The sequence below is a fragment of the Loxodonta africana genome, chromosome 13 (assembly GCF_030014295.1).
Source record: "Loxodonta africana isolate mLoxAfr1 chromosome 13, mLoxAfr1.hap2, whole genome shotgun sequence".
NCBI classification, from domain to species: domain Eukaryota; kingdom Metazoa; phylum Chordata; class Mammalia; order Proboscidea; family Elephantidae; genus Loxodonta; species Loxodonta africana.
The window spans coordinates 55,469,306-55,486,285 of record NC_087354.1 but is presented as its reverse complement, the minus strand read 5'-3'; the positions used below and the strand labels follow the sequence as shown (position 1 = coordinate 55,486,285).

The 16,980-nt window shown below is 38.8% G+C and overlaps 1 protein-coding gene across 10 annotated transcripts in view; it reads right to left on the bottom strand.

Annotated features, from left to right (window-relative positions):
* The window catches only part of ICE2 (interactor of little elongation complex ELL subunit 2), a 78,204-nt gene that overhangs the window by 51,287 nt on the left and 9,937 nt on the right, over positions 1–16,980 (bottom strand). For 8 of the 10 annotated variants that reach the window (XR_010317432.1, XR_010317433.1, XR_002787751.2 and 5 more), the window contains exons 4-5: positions 15,534–15,795; positions 14,233–14,352 (exon numbers count right to left, since the gene is read on the bottom strand). Coding sequence is in view for 7 of the 10 variants with exons in the window: in XM_010598020.3 (XP_010596322.1) it covers positions 14,233–14,352; positions 15,534–15,795 (382 nt within the window). In the remaining 3 variants the exon portion in view is untranslated. Of the gene's footprint in view, positions 1–4,450; positions 4,746–14,232; positions 14,353–15,533; positions 15,796–16,980 lie in introns of those variants that run through there. The other 2 variants (XM_023558305.2, XM_064267467.1) reach the window with 2 other exon arrangements.

The window sequence follows — 16,980 nt, the reverse complement described above, 5'->3', positions numbered from 1 at the left end:
ATATTTAATTCAGGATATTACTTTCAACTAAGGCAGATATGGGCTAATATGAAAAAACTGTTTATTTTGAAAAACCCCAGTCAACTGCAAACTCATAGCTATGTAATATCTGTGCTTCTTATTTATAATATTAGTTAACTTTTACCCCTAAGTTCCCTCTCCTACAGAAGTCATTACAAGAATCTGCGCATGCAGAGGAAAGCACATAAAGAAGGTCTGTGTAACACAGAGACCGTTCTGGCTGGCTATTTACTGGCACTTCGTCTTGGGTTAAACTGTGCCAGGTGTTAAGGTGCTTTTAGATGAATTTTACTTAACTGGGTAATTATGGCAAGGAGAAAGAATTAAATAAAAATTGAAGACTGTTTTATACTTGTTCTCAGGTATATTAAACCGCTATTAAAGGTATTTCACAATTGGTATGTATTGAAGCAATCTAACTTTTTTAAGTATCATTAATTTATTTAATAAAAACGTGTTTTTAACTAATTGTTTTTCTTTGAAAAGCAGCTAACAGTGAATACAGAGAGTTAAGAGACTCAGATTCTTCCCATCACTCACCCCCTGAAAGCTATTTAAACACTCAAAATACCCTGAGAGCCAATTACACTAAAATCATATGCGGGTACACAATCTAAATCCATCATTACAAAGTAAGCTGAAAATGACTATGCTCCCTAAATTTTATTTTAGGCTAAAAAGGAAAATTGTGGGCACCATGTTTTGAAATTCAAAAATTTAATAGATCTTGCTGTGTATTTACGGAACGTAGTATCATGTCTGCCCCACGGGTGGTAAACACTCAGGAAATATTTATGGGATAACTGAAAAATAAAAAAATACAGACACCACTTCTGACACTGTGGCAGAGTACATACTTTGAAATTAAAACTGGATCCTGGATGAATTACAATTAGCAATTTCTATGTATTGCTGGCCTTCGTATAAAGCAAGGAGAATCTTTAATGATCATAAATAAACAAAAAAGTAAGCCACAAATATGAGTGAGGAGAAAGAGGAGTAGCAAGTAGTAGGAAGACCCATGAAAGGTGAGGTGGCTTGAGGTCAAAGGCTTCAGCCAGTTTTAAGGTCAGGTGGGAGGCTGAACACAAGACTCTAACATTTTAAACACAGTACCTTAAAAGGGCTAAGTGGTTGAGAATCAGTGGTGACCCTGGCTTTAAGCAGAAGGCATCTTCAATTTAGGCAATCAAAATTCTGATAGATTAAATTCAAGAAAATATAAGTACACACACACGTATGCACAGACACATGAAACTACCAAGCATTCGAGAAAATGATTATGTGAGTGAGGACTGGAAGAAACAGCAAATAGATAAGAGACCCCAAGACAGTTGTTGGGGAATTATAAGATAAAGAATACAAAACAATACATGAAATGCTTAAAGAAGTAAAGTCAGAAACAAAAATTTATACAAAAACAAGATTATTAAAAAATGACAAAGAAGTTTACAGCAGATTAGACATAGCTGAAGACAGGAATAGTAAACTGGAGGGCAGATTTTTCAAATGTTATATAGAGCCATTTAGAAAATGGAAAGTATAAAAGACAGGTTAAAAGACACAAAGGACAGATTGAGGTCTAACCTAGGAAAGATTGGAAATTCTAGAAAGACAGAGTTGAGAGAATGAAAGAGAAGCAATATTTGAAAACGGCTGAAAATTTTCCAGAACTGATGAAGGATACAAATCCACAGATACAAGAAACACAACGTAACAAGTAGGATTTAAAAAAAAAAAAAAGTGAGAATCTAACCTCAATGCCTTGTAATGAAATTGCAGAACACCAAAGATAAAGAGCACAGGGAGAAAAGACTGATTTCCTAAGAGAAATGACAATTAAACAGACAACATACTTTTCAAAAACAATAACATAAGTCAAAAGAAGTAGAATTACATCTTCAAATGTTGAGAAACAACTGTCAACCTAGAACTGTGTATGGATAACAACAATACATAAAGATTCCAGAGAAGCAAAGGAGGCTGATTGTTTACCACCAAGATGCCTTCATCAAAGCAATTTCTAAAACATGTTGCATTTCAGAAAGAATGAAAAGGATCTTGTAAGTTTGAGAAGAAGAAATTGTTAGACAAAAACTGGCAAACTTGTGGGTAAATTAAACAAAAGTCCGTATAAGGAAATAATAAAGTGGGCTTGTTTAACAGAGCGAAGACGCTAACAACAATCGGGGAAAAAAAAAAAAAACCCATTGCCGTTGAGTCAATCCTGACTCACAGTGACCCTGTAGGACAGAGCAGAACTGCCTCATGGGATTTCCAATGCTGTAAATCGTTCCAGGAGCAGACTGCCACAACTTTCTCAGCAGCTGGTGGGTTCGAACAGCCCACCTATCAGTTAGCAGCTGAGCCACCAGGGCTCCCACTAAGATAACAATGGCAAATAAATCAGGAGGAATGGGAGGAGAGTCAAAATGTTCTCAGGTCTCCGTATTGTTTGGGAAAAGAGTTAAGATACTGATTAAAGTAGTATTCATTGTAAAATTTCAAGAATAACCACTAAAAGAACAGAGAGCTCAGTATAAATTTTGTATCAACAGACAAGGGAAAAGGAAGGGGAAAAAAGTCAACTCTCCTAAAAGAATTAAAAAAAAAGAAAAACAGAAAAAGTAAGATAGGTAGAAAGCACAAATATATCCATGTAGATCAATAATTATAATGAATGCAAAATGACTAAACTTTCTAATTGAAAGGGAAGAGATTGTCAGGCTTCATTCTCTAAAAAAAGAATGAAAAGCAATCTAGTTAAACACTGTTTTAAGAGATAACTTGCAAAACAGAAGATCTATAGATTCAAAGCACTCCCAAAGCCACTAAAATCCCATCTAGCTTTTTTACAGAAACTGACAACTTGATTCCAAAATCTGCATGGAAATGTAAAGGACCTATATAACAGCTAAAACAATTTTTGAAAAAGAATGAAGTTGCAGGACTTCAACCACACAGTTTCAAGCTTCCAGACTTAACTAAAAAACTACAATAATCAAGGCCCTGTGGTGCTGGTATAAAGACAGACATATAATTTTTTTTTTATAGGGGCAGAAGAGAGTAAAAAAAAAAAATCCCATACATTTATGGTGACAAGGTAGTTCAATGAAGGAAAGAATAACCTTTTCAACAAGTAGTGCTGGGCAGAATTTCTCAACACTGGCACTACTAACATTCTGGATCAGATAATTCTTTGTTGTGAGACATAGCAGGCTGTTTAGCAGCGGCTTCCCTGGCTCTCTACCCACTAGATGCCAGTAGCATCCCTCCCCCGCCGTCGTGAAACCAAAAATGTCTCCAGACATTCCCCAAGTTCCCTGGGGCAGGAGGGAGGAACAAAACTGCCCCCAGTTGAGAACTACTTGGGGTAGGCAAATATTACAATGATAGAACACACACATACACACACAAACACTAACCATAAAAAATCTGAAAAACTAGGCTTCAACAAAAGTAAAATTCTGCAAATATTTAAAGAAATTTTACAATTCAATAAAAATAAAACCTGACAAAAAAAATCAGCAAAAGATTTTAACAGATACTCCACAAAAGACGATATACAACGTCAATGAGCATATAAAAAAAATGTGCAACAGGGAAATCCAAATTAGAACCACGATGAGATACCACTACACACCCATTTGGCTGGCTGAAATGAAAAAGACTGACAATGCCAAGTGTTAGCGAAGACCTGGGGCAAATGGTACTCTCTTACATTCCTGGTGGGGTGTAAAATAGCACAGCCACTATGAAGAGCAGTTTAGCAGTTTCTAATAAGATAATATTTGCCATATAATCTTAAGGTTCCTGGGTGGTACAAACAGTTTGTGCTCGGCTACTAATCTAAAGGCAGGCAGTTCGGGAGGGGAGGGATGGGGGTGGAAAAACACTAAATACACAGTAGATAAATGGTAACTTTGGTGAAGGATAAGACAGTACATAACAGTGGGGAAGCCAGCACAACTTGTACAAGGCAAGGTCATGGAAACTCCATAGACACATCCAAACTCCCTGAGGGACCAAATTGCTGGACTGAGGGCTGTGGGGACCATGGTCTCGTGGAACCGCTAGCTCAAGAGGCATAACATAGTTTGTAAAGAAAATGTTCTACACTCTACTTTGGTGAGTTGCATCTGGGGTCTTAAAAGCCTGTAAGCAGCCATCTAAGATACTCCACTGGTCTCACCCCTTCAGGGGCAAGGGAGAATGAGGAAAACTAAAGACATAAGTGAAAGATTAGTCCAAAGGACTAATGGACCACAGCTACCACAGCCTCTACCAAACTGAGTCTAGTACAACCAGATGGTGCCCAGCTACCACAGCCAACTGCTCTGACAGGAATCATAATAGAGGGTCCCGGACAGAGCAGTAAAAAAAATGTAGAACAAAATTCTAACTCACAAAAAAAAAAGACTGGACTTACTGGTTTGACAGAGACTGGAGAAACCTGAGCATATAGCCCCTGGATACCCTTTTGACTCAGTAATGAAGCCATTTCTGAGGTTCACCCTTCAGTCAAAGATTAGATAGGCCTGTAAAACAAAACAAGACTAAAGGGGCACACCAGCCCAAGGACAAGGACTAGAAGGCAAGAGGGGACAGGAAAGCTGGTAAAAGGGAACCCAAGGTTGAGAATGGAGAGTGTTGACATGTCCTGGGGTTGGTAACCAACGTCTCAAAACAGTATGTGTACTAACTGTTTAAGAAAAAGCTAGTTTGTTCTGTAAACCATCATCTAAAGTACAACTGAAAAAAAAAAAAAAGATGGTTTGGCAAATCGAACCCACCAAGTGGCACCAAGGAAGAAAGACCTGAAAATCTGCTTCTGTGAAGATTACAGACAAAAACCTCCCTACGGAGTAGTTCTACTCTGTTAACACTTGGGGTTGCCATGAGTCAGAATTAAGTCAACAGCAAAGAGTTTGTTTCTTGTTTTTGTCATATAATCGAGCAATTCTATCCCTACGTATTTACACAAGAAAAATGAAAACACATGGCCCCAAAAGCCTTGTTCAGGGATGTTTATAGTAGCAGCTTTTCCATAAATAGTCCCAAACGGCAAGTAACACAAAATTTCCACCAATGGCTGAATAGAGAAACAGATTCTGGTACAAACATACAGTTAAATAAAAACGAACAAATCACAGATGCCTGCAACAACATGGATTAAGATCAGAAACAGGCCGCATGACCTAGGTATATGCCCAAAAGACAGGAAAGCAGGGACTCAAACAGGCACTTGTACACCAATGTTGACTGCACCATTATTCACAACAGCCAAAAGGTGGAAACAACCCAGTGTCCATCAAGAGACAAACAGATATAGTACAGCAATCCCTGGGTCATGAACATCTGGCTTACGTACAACTTACAGTTACAAACCACCTCCAGGTAAAGCCTATTACACTAAAAATCTGAGATACCTGCAACGGTTCATAACAACAAACAGGCGTTACTTTGTGACGTGTCAAAACATTATTATTATTATTTTAGTGAATCTGGAAGTGCTTCTTTCATGTTTTTTACACATAGAAAAGTACACTATATGCTATATACTAAGACAAACATTTGGCTAACTGACATTAGATACGAACCGGACCTAATCCTTCCAATTTATGTACAAATCCGACTTGAAGACAGATTTAGGAACAGAGCTCCTTTGTAATCTGGGGACTGCGTGGATATACATACAACGGAGTATTATTTAGAATAAACAGAAATGAATTTCCGATGTACGTAAGACATGGATGAACCCTGAAAATATTATGCTAAATGAAATAAATCAGACATGAAAAGAATAAATACTGTATGATATCACTTATGTGAAATACTAGTATAGGCAAATGCAGAGACAAAAGTAGATTAGTGGTTAGTAAGGCCTGCGGTTACCACTGGTGGTGCGGTGGTTAAGAGCTATGGCTGCTCACCAGACTGAGTCCAGCACAACTAGATGGTGCCTGGCTATCACCACTGATTGTTCTGACAGGGACCATAATAGAGAGTCCAGGAAAGAGCTGCAGAAAACGTAGAACAAAATTCAAACTCACACACAAAAAAGACTAGACTTACTGGTCTGACAGAGACTGAAGAAACCCTGAGAGTATGGCCCCCAGACACCCTTTTAACTCAGTACTGAAGTTATTCCTGAGGGTCACCCTTCAGCCAAAGATTAGACAGGCCCATAAAACAGTAACACACGTAGTTCAACCATGTATACGAGACTAAATGGGCACACCAGCCCAGGGATAAGTATGAGAAGGCAGGAGGGGACAAGAAAGCTGGACGAATGGCAACTGGAAACCCGAGGTCAAGAAGGGGAGAGCATTGACACGTTGTGGGGTTGGCAACCAACATTACAAAACAATATGTGTGTTAATTGTTTAATGAGAAACTAATTTGATCTGTAAACTTTCACCTAAAGCACAATTAAAAAAAAAAAAAAAAGACTATGGCTGTTAACCAAAAGGTCAGCAGTTTGAATCCACCAGCCGCTTTTTGGCAACCCTATGGGGCAGTTCTGCTCTGTCCTATAGGGTCGCTATGAGTAGGAACCAACTCCACAGCAACGGGTTTCAGGGGCTGAGGAAAAGGAGGAATGGGGTGTCACTGCTTAGTGGTATTAAGTCTCTGCTTAGGGTGAGGAAAGAGTTTTGAAAAAAGACAGCAGTGATGCTGTACAACATGGTGAATGTAATTGACGTCACGGAACTGTACACTTAAAAATGGTTAAAACAGCAGATTTTATTTTTTATATATTTTACCACAATAAAAACGTTTAAAAAAATAAAACAAAAAAGCAAAAAAGTAAAAAAAAAAAAAAAAAAATTGCTGAGTGAAAGAAGCCAGATATGAGAGTGCATTGTGTATGATTCAATTTTTATGACACTCTAGAGAAGGCAAAGCTTGCCCATGGCGACAGAAAGTACACAGGTGATGTCCTGGGGCCAGAGCTGGGAGCAGGCCCACCTTCAGTGGGATGGAGATATTCTATATCATGATTGTGGCTGTGGTTACAGGGAGGTATACATTTCTCAAAACTAACTGAAGTGCACACTTCAAATTGGTACATGTTATTGTATGTAAATTATACCTCAATAAAATTAATTAAAAAATTAAACATGGGTTAAAAAGGGAGTATTTAGTTCTAGCCATACAGGTATAGTACAATCTTAAAAACAATGGGAGAGAATGGGGAAAACCTATGAAAAAACTGTTTTTCAAACTGTTCTCAGTTATCTTATTGACTGGCAGCATTGTTACTCTGAGGTTTTTGTGAGTATGACGTGGGATAAACCAAATGAGACACATGACATATTTTCTTTTCTTTAAATATATGCCCTAGCTCTGTCCACGGCAAAGGTTTAGAAACAATGACCAACTCAGGAGCAATGAGCATCGCCAGTGGCCAGACTGTAGTCTTGAAATACCATTTCTAACTGAAAGAAACAAGGGCCCTGGGAAATGTCTGATTCTAGGGCAGGAAATACACAAAATCAATCTCAAACAGTACCTGAGTCATTCAAAAGGACTCAGCAACCTATATGAGAAAGTTTTTATTAGGAAACTTGGTACAACTTGAACATTAAAAAGGATAATAATTGCAGTGGACTGAAACCCATTATCTCAGGCTGGGTTCTCTAGAGCAAGCAAAACCAGTGCACCATATAAATATGTACACAGAGAGACTTCTCTCAAGGAAGTGGCTCATGCAGTTGCAGAGTTTGGAAAAATCCAAGTCTGTGGGTCAGGCTGGAGGCTTTGGCAGGTCAGACAGCAGACGTCTGGCTTACAGGCTGCGGAGGCCAACGAATCCCAAGATTGGCAGGTAAGATGGCAGGTAAGCTGCTAACTCGAGTCCCAAGAACTGGAGGTCAGATGAACAGGGACCAGTTGTAGGATCCAGGGCAAGCAAAAGCCAGTGAGCTTTGCCAGAAAGTCCACCTATATTGGATGCAGGCCACACCCCCAATGAAACTCCCTTTCAACTGACTGGCTACTCACAGCAGATCCCATCATGGGGGTGATCGCATTACATTAGATATCATTATGGAGTTGATTACATCATCACATAGCTGCCAGACTACATCATAACTGCCAAACCACTGAGAATCATGGCCCAGCCAAGCTGACACACAACCTTAGCCATCACATCCATCAAATATGTTTAACTCCATACCAAGAATAATAATAATAAAAACAAACTGATCACCTTCGGAGAATAAGAAGAAACCAATTCATTTATTCTGCTACACAGAGAACTACATAAACTGGGAGACCACACAGCAGATAAAGGGAAGCATACCTTTATAAAAGTATTCTAACAGATAAAAAAAGAAATGATGCAATCAGAATATTACAATTTTGAAAACCCCAGTGAATGAACAGATCTGGGCACTGAACATCAGTAGCTGCTAGCAGCATAAAAAAAGAGACAGACATTATGTGCCACCTGATAAGAGAATACACCACCACCTAAACATTTGATTCCTTTGGCAAGTCTAAGTCTGATTAAGCCTGGGATCCTGCTGCTAAGTTGCAGGAAATACAGAGGAAAGAAAAATATGTTGAACATCATTATGAATATGCAATAATCAAAATTCAGACTGTGGGAAACTCTACACATCAAATGACCTAGGTTCTTCAATACATAAATTTTAAGGAAAGGAAAGGGATAGAGGGGAAACCTATAGATTAAAAGACTTTTATTAAATAAAAAACAATTTGCAACATATATAACGCATAAAACCTTTGTATTTAGAATACACGAAGAACTCCCACATACAAATAAGAAAAAGACGGACAATTCAGTAGAATAAAGGGTAAGACTTGAACAGTCAACTCACAAGAGAAAATCTAAATGTCCAATAAGCGTATCTAAAAGCACTCAACCTTACTATAAGTATTACATTCTCTATTCAAATTTACGCACTAACCACTGAGACCAAAGATGAGGAAATTAAAGACTTTCACCAACTTTTGCAGTTTGAAATTGACTGAACGTGCCATCAGGATGCTGATAATTACCGGTGATTAGCATGCAAAAAGTTGGAAACAAAGAAGAAGGACCGATAGTTGGAAAATATGGCCTTGGTGAAAGAAACGATGCCGGAGATCGTATGACTGAATTTTGCAAGACCAATGAACCTCACCAGACAGAATACACAGGAATCGAATTGACAACATCTGTGGAAAGAGATGCTGGAAAAGCTCAATATCATCAGTCAGAACAAAGCCAGGGACCGACTATAGATCAGACCATCAGTTACTCATATGCAAGTTCAAGTTGAAACTGAAGAAAATTAGAATTAAGTCCATAAGTGCCAAAGCACGACCATCAGTATACCTCACCTGAATTTAGAGACCATCTCAAGAACAGATTTGATGCGTTGAACACTAATGACCGAAAACCAGATGAATTGTAGAATGACATCAAGGACATGATACATGAAGAAAGCAAGAGGTCATTAAAAACACAGGAGAGAAAGAAAAGACCTAAACAGATGTCAGAAGAGACTCTGAAACTTGCTCTTGAAATCAAGTAGCTAAAGCAAAAGGAAAAAATGATGAAGTAAAAGAGCTGAACAGAGGATTTCAAAGGGCAGCTCGAAAAGACAAAGTAAAGTGTTAAGATGACATGTGTGAAGACCCAGAGAACATGTTCTATCTAGATTTACGCACCAGCCAGTAAGGCCAAAGATGAAGAAATTGAAGGTTTTAATCAACTTCTGCAGTCTGAAACTGACTGAACACGCAATCAGGATGCACTGATAATTACTGGTGAAGAACATGCTCAGCATTTCTCCAGCTGAAAAAACTGAAGAAAAAATTCAAGTCTCGAGTTGCAATACTGAAGGATTCTATGGGGAAAATACTAAACAATGCAAGAAGCATCAAAAGAAGATGGAAGGAATATGCAGAGTCACTATACAAAAAGAATTGGTCGACGTTCAACCGTTTCAGGAGGTAACATATGATCAGGAACTGATGGTATTGAAGGAAAAGTCCAAGCTGCACTAAAGGCACTGGCGAAAAACAAGGCTCTGGGAATTGACGGAATACCTGAGATGTTTCAAGAAACGGGTGCAGTGCTAGAAGTACTCACTCGTCTTTGCCAAGAAATTTGGAGGAGAGCTACCTGACCAAGTGACTGGAAGGGATCCATATTTATGCCTATTCCCAAGATAGATGATTCAACCGAATGCAGAAATTATCGAACAATATCAATAACATCACATGCAACCAAAATTTTGCTGAAGATCATTCAAAAGCAGTTGCAGCAGTATATTGACACGGAACTGCCAGAAATTCAAGCCGGATTTAGAAGAGGACATGGAACCAGGGATATCACTGCTGATGTCAGATGGATCCTGGCTGAGAACAGAGAATACCAGAAAGATGTTTACCTGTGTTTTATTGACTATGCAAAGGCATTTGACTGTGTGATCATACCAAATTATGAACAACATTGAGAAGAATGGGAATTCCAGAACACTTAATCATGCTCATGAAGAATCTGTGCATGGATCAAGAGACAGTCATTGGAATAGAACAAGGGGATACTACACAGTTTAAAGTCAGGAAAGGTGTGTGGCAGGGTTGTATCCTTTCACCATACCTATTCAATCTGTATGCTGAGCAAATAATCCAATAAGCAGGACTATATGAAGAAGAACGGGGCATCAGGACTGGAGGAAGACTCATTAACAACCTCCATTATGCAGCTTACATAACCTTGCTTGCTGAAAGTGAAGAGGACTTGAAACACTTAGTGATGAAGATCAAAGACTACAGCCTTCAGTATGGATTAATCCTCAACGAAAAGAAACTAAAAAATTCTCACAACTGGACCAATAAGCAACATCATGATAAACAGAGAAGAGATTGAGGTTATCAAGGATTTCCTTTTACTTGGATCCACAATCAACACCCATGGAAGCAGCAGTAAAGAAATCAAAAGACACACTGCACTGGGCACATTGTCTACAAAAGACCTCTTTAAAGTGTTGAAAAGTAAAAATGTCACCTTGAGGGCTAAGGTGCACCTGACCCAAGTCATGGTGTTTTCAATCGCGTCATATGCAAGCGAAAGCTGGATAATGAGTAAGGAAGACTGAAGAAGAATTACGCCTTTGAATTGTGGTGTTGGTGAAGAATATTGAATATACCATGGACTGCCAAAAGAACAAATCTGTCTTGGAAGACGTACAACCAGAATGTTCCTTAGAAGGATGCCAAGACTACATCTCACACACTTTGGACATGTTATCAGTAGAGATCAGTCCCTGGAGAAGGACGTCATGCGTGGTAAAGTAGAGGGTCAGCAAAAAAGAGGAAGACCCTCAATGAGATGAACTGAGATACAGTGGCTGCCAACAATGGGTTCAAGCATAGCAACCATTGTGAGGATGGCACAGGACCAGTCAGTCATTCTGTTGTACACAGGGTCACTATGAGTTAGAATTAACCCGACAGTACCTAACAAAAACGACAGAATGGTTAAAGTTAAAATGATTGTAAATATCAATTGCGGAGGGTATGATGCAGCACAATGCTCAAACACCGATGGTTGTATCGTCAACTGGTACAACTACTTCTGAAAACCGTTCGGCATCATCTACCAAGCTTGAAGATACCCGTACTCTATGACCAAATACTTTCACTCTGGGGCAGATATCCAAAAGAACTGTGTGCACATCAAGAGATATGTATGAGAATTTTCACAGCAGCATTGCTTAGAATAGCTCCAGACTGGAAATAAGCTAAATGTTGATCAGCAGAAGAATAAGTGTAGTTTATTTGTATAATGGCATAATGCGCAAAAATGAAAATTAATGAACTACAACTACACACAACACAGATGAATCTCACAAACATAATATTGAGTGAAAGAAGGAAGACACAAAAAAATTCTGTTCCCGTAAAATTCAAAAACAGGTAAAAGAGAAGTAGAAGAGCTCAAAAACAAGCATGCAAGTACCACTACAGAGATTGGGATAACGATTATCTATGAGAGGGAGAATGTTGTTATCTGGGAGGGATACACAGGGGGCTTCTGGATTATCGGCAGGGGTGGGTTACCCATCAGGCAAGGCATGCAGGGTGCTTACTGGGCTTACCAGACCATCTGTAGCGAACAATTTCACACGTGACACCCATGTGAAATTGTTCACTACAGATCAGGAAGCAAGCACAAGTAAGCCTGTGCTTACCTTGCTTACTAGGTCATATGCCACTATCAAGGATGATAAATTTGAAAAGGGACTTTAATTCTGTAGGAAGCTGCTGAGGGGTTGGGAAAGGGACAGATGCTAGCCATACCTAGAAGCTGGGTCTTTGACGTGGTGAAAAAATGTGAAACTGTTCACTACTGGTGATCTGATAAGCAAGGTAAGCACAGTGCTTACACTCCCTATTGGATAATCTGCTCCAGTTACTACTAACGTTTCATTTCTTGACTTGGATGAGAGTGACACAGGTGTTCACGTTATAATTAGTTGTTAAGTTGTATATATTTATGCTATGCACTTTTCGGTATATATATTACATTTCATAAAATCTATTAAAAAAGATTAGAAAAATATCAACGTGTCTTTTGTGGGAGAGGTATAAAAAGTAAGTTAAAGAAAATGCTGCTGTCAAGTTAATCTGACTGAAAAACAAATCTTAATGTTTATTGTTAGCTACCTAATAACGTACCTAGCTAATATACATTTCTGTATTCATTCAACAAATATTTACATTGGGCAGTTACTATGTGCCAGGTACTATTCTAGGCAGTGGGAACAGGATAGTGAACAAAAAAGTAATTACACACAGGCATGCAAAGATAGTAAACAAAAATAAAACATGGTAAGGGGTAAAGAGAATGCTGAAGGAGATGCTATTTTCTATAGAGTGATCAGGAACACTCTCACTGATAGGTGACATCTGATTAGAAAGAGATCTAAAGGAATCAAGGCACAAATCCATGCAGACATCTGGGGACAGGTATCTTTGCAGAAAGATGGGAACAGCGAATGCCTAAGGTCTCAAAGCTAGACCATGCTTGGAGTATTCAAGAAATACAGAGGCCAGCAGGCTGGAGTAGAGCAACTGCAGAAGCTAAAGCTGGGGAGAAGGGTAAGATCATATATTGGATTGCAAAACTTTATACAGACTCTGATTTTTCCTGAGTGAGATAAAAAGACATTTTAAAGCAGAAAAATGAGGGGGTATAGTATATGTTTTAAAAACACTGCTCTGGTCCTTGAAAAAGCACTATTAAACCAGGCACAGCTACCAGTTCCTTCGCCATATGGAAAAGCATGACATTCCGTTTGAGTTTATAATATTTAGATTTAGAGAAAATAAAAACCAAATTCTTCCTTTTAAGCTTACATCATTCTTCTGGTTCATATTAACAACACAATTCCATCTCAAAAATGTTTTGTTTTAAACAGTAAAACTAATCCCCATGCCTACCCCAATTTACAGTGAACAGTTTTAAAGGCTTAAAAAAAATTCAGACTGGTATTAGTGTTTACAGATGAACTCAATTACAAAAATACACATTAATAGTTAAGTAATGTGCTCTAAATTTCTCCTAGGCCCACTGAACGACTTTAGGGTACTGGTCAGGTAGTTTACATGCTTTGCTAATATATCTGAGAGAATGACAAGTATCAAAAGATGAACTCACAGGTAGAGTATGTCATTTGGTGGCTGGTTATCAGGACGATATAATGAATACAAGTGTATGTGGCTGAATTCTAAAGGATCATTTAGATTTCTGAGAACCATGATAACTCAAACATACATTCTCTCACTAGGGAAATCAGCAGATCAGATCAAACCACCCATGTGAGTATAACTCTCAAATACAGTAGCTGGATCATTAAAAAAATCACATTATCAATCTACTATGCTACGTGGCTTTGAATTGTTACTATCTCTACTATTTAAAAACACGAGGTTTTGGTAGGCTCATCACACATTTTGGAAACCCTGGTGGCACAGTGGGTAAGTGCTACGGCTGCTAACCAAAAGGTCAGCAGTTCAAATCTGCCAGGCGCTCCTTGGAAACTCTATGGGGCAGTTCTACTCTGTCCTATAGGGTCGCTATCAGTCGGAATCGACTCGACAGCAGTGGGTTTGGTTTGGTCACACATTTTAGAAGTCTGCTATTGCCTATTACCGGGCGGTTTACATAAACGTAGTTTTTTTTACCTCTGTGAAGAGACGAGCATCTTCAGAAAGCATATTATAATCCTGTGCACACTTCTTTGCAGAGTTCTGCAGAAACTTCAGGAATTCAGTAACTTCTTCATTCACATGCTTTTTCATATCCTGATTTTAAAATAATAGACATGTCTTGGAATAAAATGTTTGATTAAGAAACAATCACTTCTCAAATATTACTCTAAAAATGTGAACTTAAAGAATAATTAAAGTATCACTTCCAAAGCAGAAACCACAAAAAGTTAATAAAAATGATCACATAATAATGATCAGCTTGTTTTATTAAAAACTCCACAAAAATAGAAAAGCAAAAGACTAGCACTGCAATACACACTTAAGAATTAATCAGCTTGCTTCTACAGTGAAAACCTGTGAGAGCCGGTACTCGATGGGAGTGCCTGGCTCTTCCAGGTCTTGCCAGTTCTCTGCCTTTGACAGGGTGTGGCCTTACCACTTCTCTCTCTCTCTCTCTGTCAGTGGAAAGTATTTGAGTTTTCCATCTCTGACAGGTTTCTACCTTACACAGGTTCCAGGTTTCGCAGGTTTTATTGTAAAATGATGTTCATATTAAAAAACAAACATGCCAATGGAAAAATGGGCAAGTAATATGAACAGCCAATCACAGAAGAAGAAATAAAAATGGCTAAAAAGCACATGGAAAATCCTCACTTTTACCAGTAATCAAGTTAACGTAAACAGAGCGATATCTTCCAATATTTCAACAGAGCAATATTAGAGGCAAAGACAGTAATGTCCAGCATTAGTGAAGGTATATAGGAAAAAAAAAAAAACACTCCCATACAACAGTGGTACAAAATGGTTTATAGGCTTCTTGTAGAACAATTTACCTACGTGTTAACTGCAGATCAAAGTCTTAAAAACACGCATAATCTTTGATCTGCCCATTTCATTTTTAAGAACTTGTCTTAAGGAAAACAATCAGACACGAACCAAGATTTTGCCACCAAGATGTCCAGCACGGCATCATTTACATAATTTAGGCTCTGGAAAGGATTTAAATCCCCAGTGGTAAAGAACCGGTTCAGTACACTATGTAAGTTCCATGGCTACACTGCAGCAATGAACTGGAGTGAGACATGCTCAGAAGTGGGCAAAATGCCTAAAGTCTAAGAGAACTCATGGAAGAACTAAAGCACCTCGCTCTGTCAAGTAAACGCCTTAAACTTTCCATTTCTGTTATTATGACTATACCCAAAAACGAAGAAGACAATTTAAAGTATTGCCTAATTGTTAACATTTGTACTAAAGATGAAGTAGAGAATACATACCAAGTACTGCAAATAGTCACTTTTATTTATTCCAACGTCTCTGGAATGTGCAGGAATCTTTGCGTACCTAACCAACAAATCCACGTAAATCCTCTGCTCTCTCTGGGAGAAACGGGAGAAACGGGGGTAAGGAACTCTGGGTTTTGGAAGGAGAACCATTCCAACTGTGGTTTGCACTTTTTCCTTTGCTTGAGCTACTGAACTAACTGACGGCTCATTTTCTACAGAACTTGCTGAGGCATTCAAATTTTCTCCCATACGTCTGGAAAAGACAATAGAAAACAATTTACAGATAAGGCGCTTTTCACAGGACGATTACTGTCACAGAGCTTCCTGACTCTCAATCGCTGGAGAATACAGGGTGATTAAGACAGGAAATGCTAGATTACCGTCCAACTCTGCCACCTGCATTGCGGCGTTTAGCCACTGAGTGTAGACTGAGCATTCTGCAGGACAGGATCCGTTACCCGACTGGGGGCGGGTGGGGGAAGAGGCCCCACACTATACCATCTCAGAAATGTTTTCCTTTATTGAAAAGTGGTGACTCACTCTCACTAATTAACATGCAGGTACTTCCTGTTTATATTTTACTAAAGTGCAAGTTTTCTCCTTATGCTTAAATTCTCCAGTAAGACGTGGCAGTTAGTTTGGTGAACCAAGGTCACTGGGAGCAAGATATGGTAGGGTTAAAAGTTTAACAAATTCACTGGAATGCTACATTTTGTGTTTTCTTTTGCCTTATCTTAAGAATTAGGAAAAAAAAAAAAAGTTCCAACACTGTGTGCCTTATTTTATTGAGCCAGTAGTGGTTCTAGGGAAGTTGTATGATCCTGTATCTCTTTAGAGCAGTGACTGGGCCCAAAAGCCAGGCAATGTCTGTCTGCTTCTCATGGATACAAAGAAAAACCTTGGCACATCCATAACATACATACTAGGGGAGGCAGAGTGAGTGCCAAGAGAACCTGTTACCATATTCGTTTACGAAAAGTTACTCCTCAATTCTGAAGTCCCTAGGTGCTGCAAACAGTTAATGCATTCACTAACCCAAAGGTCCACCCAGAGGCACCTGGGAAAAAAGGGCTGGAAGAAAGTCCTGGCAATCTACTTCTGAAAAATCAGTGCTTGAAAACCCAAAAGAGTACAGTTCTACTCTGACGCACAGGTCGCCATGAGTAGGAACTGGCTTGACGGCAACTAGTTATCCTCAATTTTAGAGAAATTCACCTTAGCACCCAATTAAAGTATCTGAATACGAAATTTCTTACTTTGTTCATAATCTATCTCTAGAATTTAAAAGTCCACAAAATAAGGTGCATTTCCTTAGCCAGCACTGAACCTCTACAACTCTAGTTTGCGACACGGTAACTGTTCCGATGAGGCGGCAGAACTGAAGCAACAGTAATCCACAGTGTAAGGGAAAGTAATGACACCAGCATCTTTTGACTGA